At 44.9% G+C, this 8,573-nt stretch overlaps 1 protein-coding gene across 1 annotated transcript; it reads left to right on the plus strand.

The window, feature by feature from the left end:
- The first annotated feature begins 510 nt into the window (after positions 1–510).
- On the plus strand, positions 511–4,377 carry NANOS1 (nanos C2HC-type zinc finger 1). The gene has a single exon (XM_035138643.2). The coding sequence runs from the start codon at positions 670–672 to the stop codon at positions 1,519–1,521; it is 852 nt and encodes a 283-aa protein (XP_034994534.2). The 5' UTR covers positions 511–669; the 3' UTR covers positions 1,522–4,377.
- The last annotated feature ends 4,196 nt before the right edge of the window (positions 4,378–8,573 follow it).

The raw sequence follows: 8,573 nt of genomic DNA on the forward strand, positions 1-8,573 counted from the left end.
CAAGGAAGGAGAGTCCACAACCTCTCGTGGGAGTCTGTTCCACTGCCGAACAGTTCTTACTGTCTGAAAGTTCTTCCTTATCTTTAGTTGGAATCTCTTGTAACTTGAAGTCGTTTGTTCGTGTCCTACCCTCCAGAGCTGGAGAAACCAACCTTGCTCCATCCTCCACGTGACAGCCCTTAAGAGATTTGAAGAGGACCATCCTATCTCCTCTCTACAGTGCTGAACATCAGTGAAAGAGAGAGAGAGTCCGAGCGATCCCTGCATTTGCTGGCCTCGCGACGTTGCTGGACCTCTTATCTGCTCCGGATCAAAAAGCCTAGGAAGCCTCGCCGGCGTCTACGCCCAGCTGCAAGAGATGAAAGGGTGCTCAGAGTAATCAGCCAACGACAAGAGGCGGGGCGGCGGGGCCGCTTTGGCGGCTGGCCAATTAGAAAGCAGCCCCGGGGCTGCGCCTCCTCCTCCTCCTCCTCCTCCGTCAGTCCCTCCCTCCCGAATGTATCTATTTCAGCCGCGCGAGCGCTAAAAGGCTTGCCGAGGAGGAGGAGGGAGGCGTTTGCCCGGCTGCTGCTTAGGTGAGCGGGTGGCTTCTTCGCGCCGCGAGTGCTGCCAGTCCCGAAGAAGGTCGCCTTGGAAGAGAGCGAGAGCGAGCGAGCCGTCTCGTTTCCCATGGAGGCTTTCCACCCCGCCAAGCTGGACCACCACCACCACCACCCGCCCGTGGAGTTTTTGCCCGGGGGCGCCCGCTACGGCGCCAAGAGCCACAGCGCCTACGGGAACGCGTTCAACTCGTGGAACGACTACCTGGGTCTGGCCACGCTGGTCACCAAGGCGGTGAGCCAGCAGGAGAAGGGCTTCCGCAGCGGGTCCTCGTCGGTGGTGGTGGCGGCCACCGTGCAGCAGGTCGAGGAAGGCGAAGAGGACGACGAGGAGGAAGAGGACGAGGACGAGGAAGAAGAGGACGAGGAGGAAGACGGCGGCGCGCCTTATTTCGAGAGCGCCCTGGATTTGCGCGACTTCGACTTGTGCAGCCACCACCACCACCACTTGAGCCCCGCTGAGAGCCTGCTGGAGGAGCGCTTCGCCGACTTCAGCCCCTTCTCGGGCCGAGCCAGCCCGGCCTCGTCGGTCGTCTTCAACTGCTCTTCCGATCCGCTGGAGAAGGATCGCTCGGCGGCGCACTCCTGGGGCGGCCGCCTAGTGATGGACGGCCGGCTGCACCCGGCGGCAGCGCCCAAGACGGGCTCCCGGCTGCTCAAGCCCGAGTTGCAAGTGTGCGTCTTCTGCCGGAATAACAAGGAAGCCGTGGCGCTCTACACAACGCACATCCTCAAGGGCCCCGACGGCCGGGTCCTGTGCCCGGTGCTGCGCAGATACACGTGCCCGCTGTGCGGGGCGAGCGGGGACAACGCGCACACGATCAAGTACTGCCCCTTGTCCAAAATGCACGGAGGCGGCGGCAGCGCCCCCAAACAGCCGCTCAAAAGCGCCCGCCACATCCTGGGCAAGAAGCTCCGCTAAGGGGCGCTGCCCGCGCGGCGGGAGCGGCTGCGGACAACGCGGGGCCCAAACCCAAACAACCCATCTTCTTTCTTTTTCTTGCGCGTGTATGCCCTCTACAGGACAAAGACATTTCTTCGGATTTTTTTTTAAATAATGTTCTTTAATCGAATGATGTCCCCCTTCTTAATATATTTAAACACGGAGACGGTAGAATGTACAAAGAAATGTTCTTGATCTATGTATCAGATAATCGAAGTATAGGTTCTAGTTTGTATACTTAGTAGCCGGGGACGCCGGCCTATGAATTAACTCTCAGAATTATAACATGCCGTTTAGAGGTACTGTATTTGTTTATTGTAAGAATATATCTAATTTTTAAATGGAATTAAGGATATCATTTATAAGTGTGCTCCCAACTGATGTAGCTATCTTTAATATTAATTCTTGGCTGGAAAGGGAGCACTCATTTTTTTATTAAAAAAAAAACTCTTAACAGCTTCAGAGGAGCTAACCAGCATGAACTTTGGTGACAATGACCCCAGTGAAGGTTATTGGGGTTTTCTAGGTGTGCATTTAAACTGGTGGCCCCCACCCTGGTGAAGAAGTGGGGCTGAAATGGTACTGATGAATTCTTTGTATTGGACTGGCAAATTTGTTCCTATTGATGTCTTCACTGTTTTACAAGCAATACTTGGTTGTAGAAGTTGGAGCCAGGGGTTATAGGCTGTGTATGTCTGAGATATTTCTTGTGGTCTAGAACCACTTTGCGTTGGAACTTTCTCCCCTGAGTCAAACTTCATATTTTCAGTGCATGTTCTTGGTTTGCCATTCCAAAATTGAATGCTTAATCCACTTTGGCCCCTTTTTCGTTTCTTTAAATGCGGTTCATTTCCCTGTAGCCCAGCTAGGGTGACTTGGCTGATCTTTATGAAGTGTGGAAGTAAAGGTGTCTGAGAGACTGGATTTCACAGCCTGTTCTTTCCTCTGGACTCTTCTCCTTTGAACCCACTAGGCTAACTTGAGCCTCCCAAATTCAGACCAATGATGCTGGGCCACAACACTGAGCAGAAAGGGTAGCTGATGTGCTTTAATTTTACCATAGAGCCATAAAAGCAAGGAATCATTCTAATCCACTTGAGCTGTCTTTCAGGTGACCAGGCTTCCCCTTATTAAGGTCATGTAGCAAAAAGAAGATGGTCAACAGCAACAGTCATGACACTTTCTAGCCAAAACTTTTTTAAAAAATTACAATAAATAAATTGGGAGAGGAGAAAATGAAGGATGGTTATTGTTCATGCATAAATACTAAAAATTTAAAGACACACTTCCTAGAAAGTTGCATAGACTTTCAAGCACATAAAGCAACCTTGTAACACCCCAAACAAGACTGGGGAAAGAATTGTAATGGTGAGGAATTGGTGTGACTCATGGTCTCTCACTTACCAGCCATCCCTGAAAGGTAAAATGATCCAAATAAAATTTGGAGGGAGTAGGCCTGACTCTGGTTTCCCGATACAGTACTTGCAAATACGAGCAACAAAGATTTTGTTTAAAAACTTCCTAATGTCTAAGACTTCCCTGTTAATATTACAAAGGGGTCAAAAAAAACCCCAGCAGCTTTTAAGTATTAAGTTCATATTTGCAGGTCCTTCATGGGTCTCCTAGTGGGTCTGTTTCATATTATTTTAGTTCTCCCAATGTTTACAGTGTTGTACAGCATCATGTCTAAACAGCACGTGTATTTTAAGAAACTGTGTGCTGCTATTCAGATGAATATAGCAGTTCAGTAAATCCTCAATAGGTTGCTACAAACCCATCAAGGCTATACAGTACAGTATTCTATGGCTGCCTAGCAGCAAAACATGAAGGTACCTTTAAACCACCTATCCAGTACTCTGCCAGCAGTGATGGAGAGAGAGTGGAATTATTGTCTGTGTTCCTCTATTTCTGGGTTTCTTTCTTTTTAAATGCCTTTCATTATTATTACAGAGAGATTGATTTAGATGCAGGCAGAAACATGTCAGTTCCCCCTCCTGCTGGCTTGAGGGCATGAGACATGCAGAGCTTCTAATCTCAGCTGCTTCCTGGCACGCCCCCTTCCTCGTCCTTTTTACATCAGTTGGGCTGGAAGAGCCATCCCTGTTGGATATCCCAATGTCAACTCTCCCTCTCCCAAATTGGCATTCAGTCTCCAAACTGTGTGGGAGGGAGGGGTAGATGCAATCTGTACTATGATCCCTGAAACCCTCTCCCAGAGAGTGTCAGACAGCAGCCTAAAACAGCAACGTCTGAGGGGCAGCATTTGCAGTGGGGCATAGCTACCGGTACGAATCTCATTTGGAATGTCCAAAGACTCTCTGAAAAGTTCTTAAAATTTCTGCAGGAAGTGGCCCCATATATGGGTTGTTTTTACTGACAAGGCCCTGGCTGCAACAGGTGGAGATGAATCTAGGCTCTGCATAAAATGGGATGGAAAGCAGAGCCTCATTGGACAATCTTCTGGAGTGGCAGCGAAACCCCCACAAGAGGATACAGTCCCAGAGATAATTAGGTCCTAAGGCTAAGCTGTTTGCCCTGATTGAATGCGTCTGGAAGCCATGGTGTGCAGAAACTTCTAAAACACATTTTCTGGCAAAAATGGACAGCAACCTAGTTCTTGGTGTATAGATGAATGCCTTTGCAGGCTTAAAATTCTGTGCACACCAAAGTATACTTGCCTGTTTTCTTAAAAGTTCACAGAGTCTGATGAGGATTCTAAAATGTATTGTAGGCCTGCCTTTAAATTGAACAAGCCTAATATTTTCTGTTTTGCAGTGTGGCATGTTTTGTTTTGTTTTTTGTTTTTAAATGGAGAGGTAACAACTAAACATGTTGTTGAGAAAATGCTAGGCTTTGTGTACTTTTTGCAAAAGCAACCAATATTAGGGGATGTTGAAAGCTCACAGTATGAGCTGGACTAAGGAAGTTAAAGGGAGGGCAAATGCAAAAGAAGAGTAATTTGTATCTGGTTGTCTCCTTTTGATGGAAGGCTCTTTGATCCTGTAAAAGTTCTCGAGAGTCAAAGGAAGGGGTGGCAGTTGCCAATTTTCCCTTAGTCCCCTGCTCCACACAAAGGGTCTCACAGTGCTCTTGAGAAGATTGGGAGAGGGGGACTGCAGATGGGTGAATCTCTGGAAATTGCAAGGCTTTGCCCATTTCCACTAGTAGAAGCCACTGGTGGGTCAGTCAGCACCACTGCATCCAATGCAAATTCAATAACTTTCATTTTGTCAAGCTGCTTTCTTGCCTTTTCCCATTTCCCGTATTTTACTAGATGTAAGGTTCCGTTCCACCTTTCAAATCTTGGGGAATGAGGGGTTTTTTTTAAGGACAATCCTACTTTATGCAAATAAGAAATCTCAGAAGCTGTTTAAAATTACACTTGCTGCAGGCATGTGGTTGAGAGTATTTGCACCTCTAAAAAAATACACACTAGCATGGGATTAGAACCTCTAAGGAAAAAGGTGCTTTAAAAAAGGAGGGGGGACTTGTAGCATGGTCCTAAGCTGCCTTTGCAGGGAAGTAAGCCTCTTTAAATTCAATAGGGCTTACTCTCACGTAGCAATGCATAGAATTGTAGCTTTAGTAAAAGTGACATGGGGCTCTGGACTTGCTGACCTGTGGAGGTCAAATACATTTGCCAGGGCTGGGGAAGCTGTTGCCCTTGTATGTTGCCAAACTCCATTGGGTCCAGGCAGCGGAGCCAATGATGCTGGAAGTTATAGTCAAGAGCTGGAGGGTTGGTTTTCTAACCATGCATTAAACAAACCAGCTTACATCCTGTAGAATTGGCATATTAAGACTTGCGTTTTGTGGGGCAAGAAGAGACCAAGAAGGAAGACAGGGACTGAAGGATGTGGCTAGTAGAACTTGCAAGCTGTTTTCTAGTTTGAAGAAATTCCTGATAATTGTATGCTGGGCAGGGGAAATGCCAGCCAGAAATTTGCTTTAAGCAAACTTGTTGCTCCTGCTTTGGGTTGACTCTTGACTATCATTCTGACTTGTATGCAAATACCTAAAGCATCTATTGTCAGAAATAGTTGAATGTGCAGTGTACCATCAGAATAATTTTATTCTGAAGAAAACAAAAAGTGGTTGCTACAACACACCTAGTGGGAAGTTCCACAGGTCTTAAAGGTTTTTTTCCTATAGCTACCATGCTCTGAACAATGACTATGAGGTCAAGTGGCTATTGGATGGTTGTGTTACATTCAGCTGGTACTTCTGAGAACATTTACAGGGAACCAGGCAGAGGGCCTTCTCGGTAGTGGCACCCGCCCTGTGGAACGCCCTCCCACCAGATGTCAAAAAGAAAAATAACTACCAGACTTTTAGAGGACATCTGAAGGCAGCCCTGTTTAGGGAAGCTTTTAATCTTTAAGAAATTAGTGTATTCTAATATTTCTGTTGGAAGCCGCCCAGAGTGGCTGGGGAAACCCAGACAGATGGGCGGGGTATAAATAATAAATTATTATTATAATATTATTATAACATGTTTCTCCCTCTTGCATTCCTTCTGGTTTCTGTGCCTTCTTTGGGGTTTTGTCACTTCACACTGGAACATAAGAAGTACAAAGATTACATCACATTGGAACATTGGAACTGTGCATGAGATGCGATATTTGACCAATCTTTAGGATATGAACAAAACACCAGAGTTCTCACTTGCAAATTAAGATGCTTGAGGAACCGTGCTGGTTGTACTGCTACTACTGATGTGTTTATCTCAGCAAAAGCTATCATTCAGCTACTACACCCTTTCTGTGGTGAGTGTATTAAAAGGTTGTAGAGAGAAGTACTGTAACCCAATATATTGTAGGTTATACACTTCATGGGCCAACTCCAACACTGCTGCTTTGTTAATGGAGTTAATTCTGTGTGCAATTTGAGTGTCACTTCTTTTCCAGCCTCTGTGCCATCAAAACTAGCTCTGGACAGCTGGGGACGCTCCAGAGCAGGGGCACAGGAAAGAAGAAATGCAAGTCCCATTGCACCAGCAACTGTACATGGAGTACTGGATAAAACCCTGAAACTGTTTCAGTGTCTAAATAAATGACAGTATTAAGGACTACGTCTCAAGCTACCATTTTCATTCCTGAGAATTTCACCTGTTCCTCTCTCTGTGTGTGTATAATTGTATGGTTTAAACTACATTAAATGTGCATCAGGTCTGTGTACCTTCAAACAAGGCAAAGCAAGTGGTTCAGGACATGTGAGCAGATCAGGAAGTCCCCAACTTTTTTAGTAGCTTCATTGTCCCGGTCCCCCCCTCCAGAAAATAATTAAATGCATGACTTTTTTGCATTTCTGAGTAGCAAAACCAAGCTGGGTAGGGGAAGGTGATTTTTCATTTTGACAGACAGGTCTAATCTCTCCAGTCTATTTTTTGAGTGTGAAAGCAGAGTAGAACCAGCAAACTAGAGAAATTGTGTGGCCTGCTTTTTTATCAAGTGTTCTTTTCCCTAACAATTAAAAATAAGCTTTTTTTCTTCATGGAGAAGGGGAGGGGAGAATAAAAAAGATTTCTGTTTTTTTGTTTGTTTTTATATTGTAATTTTATGTTGTGAACCGCCCTTAGAGCTAATAAAGTAAATATAGCAAAGGTAAGATCACCTCATACAATAGCCCTTGGAATGATTTGCCTGAGCTTTGGGAGGGTTGTTTGGGAAGTTTCCTACCAAAGGTGAAAAGGAATAGTGTTTTAACCATTTTTAAGGTTTCCCACTTAGTTAACAGGGATGAAACAGAGCTTCAGATTTAACTGCACTATGTCTAAACTTGTTTAGCAATCTAAAAACAAGGGAACAGAAAAATATCTGTGCTTAACACAGGGCAAAGGAACTGTTTGGCTGTTTCAGGCCCACAGAGCCACAACCCTTTCCCAAATTGTTCTTCAATCAATCTATAGCTGGTAACTTTTTGCCTCCTGTCTGATCATTAAAGGCTCATTGTTCTGCCTGTTCCTCTTCCTAATTGTGTGAGAAGTGTGAAGAACATAACATGTAGGGATCTGGCTGAAAGTGGAGGTGGCCAGCAGGAAAAGGCAACAGGAAGAGAGAGCAGACTGAGAAAACATGGAGGGGAATAGCAGAAAATGGCAAAAATGGTTTGAAACTCTTTGTAGTCACTCAGAAACTTAACCACAATCTGTAGAGGGAGAGAAGGAATCAAAAACCAAATAAAAAAGGCAAAGAGAAATGAACTCCTTTCTTCTCTTTGTTGAGGTGGAGGGGAAGTTGAGTAAGGTAGAAGTGTGTGAATGGGATATTCATAAGTCTGCATGTGCCCATCACTGGCATGCAATCCTAGGAAGGGCTTTGGGCTAAAGAATGTTTCTTTGGGCTAAATAATGTTTCCCCACTTCTGGCTTAATCCAATACAAAACTCCTTTCTCAAAACTCATTGTGCAGATGATTCAACTTTTCTTCTACAAAACAAGCAAGTGAACTTATCATTTTAACATATGATTGAAGTTAGGGCATGGAAATTGCCTACATTTTATACTAGAGCATTTTCTTGGAGAGATTCACTCAAGTATTAAAATAGGGATCTTATCCTTTGGATGGAGCCCAAAGGTTTGATATGATGCTTTTACATCTCAGCTTCTGCAAGTCATGTGTGTGGAATCATTTCACCAGTATGGTGAAAGGACCTTGACTCTAGGCAGACTGAGTGCACAAGCTGCAACAATTAAGAAGCCACACAAAAAAGCACCTTATTTTGTTAAGTTTATTTATCACTGAAGTTAACACATAGTAGCAAGTTCTGTGTTGGCTTCAATTAAAAACAATCATAAACATTACTACTTTGCCCTCAAAATTGAAGTCAACCCAGCCCATACTACAAAGCACTTGGTTTAAGGTAAATCACTTACCCCGAAGACAAGAAATTGGGAAGGAAGGAAGGAAGGAAAGAGTGAGCAGTTCCTCCGGACCACATACTTGAAATAGGATACTATATATAAATGCTTCAAAAGGCATGAATTATCCATGAACAGAAAAAGCAGTCTCTATATGCCATGGGTCTGAAAC

The sequence above is a fragment of the Zootoca vivipara genome, chromosome 5 (genome assembly GCF_963506605.1).
Source record: "Zootoca vivipara chromosome 5, rZooViv1.1, whole genome shotgun sequence".
Classification (NCBI taxonomy): domain Eukaryota; kingdom Metazoa; phylum Chordata; class Lepidosauria; order Squamata; family Lacertidae; genus Zootoca; species Zootoca vivipara.

What these genes read in the sequence shown, in the direction of transcription:
- NANOS1 (XM_035138643.2), top strand. Translation starts at nt 670, where the DNA reads ATGGAGGCTTTCCACCCCGCCAAGCTGGACCACCACCACCACCACCCG.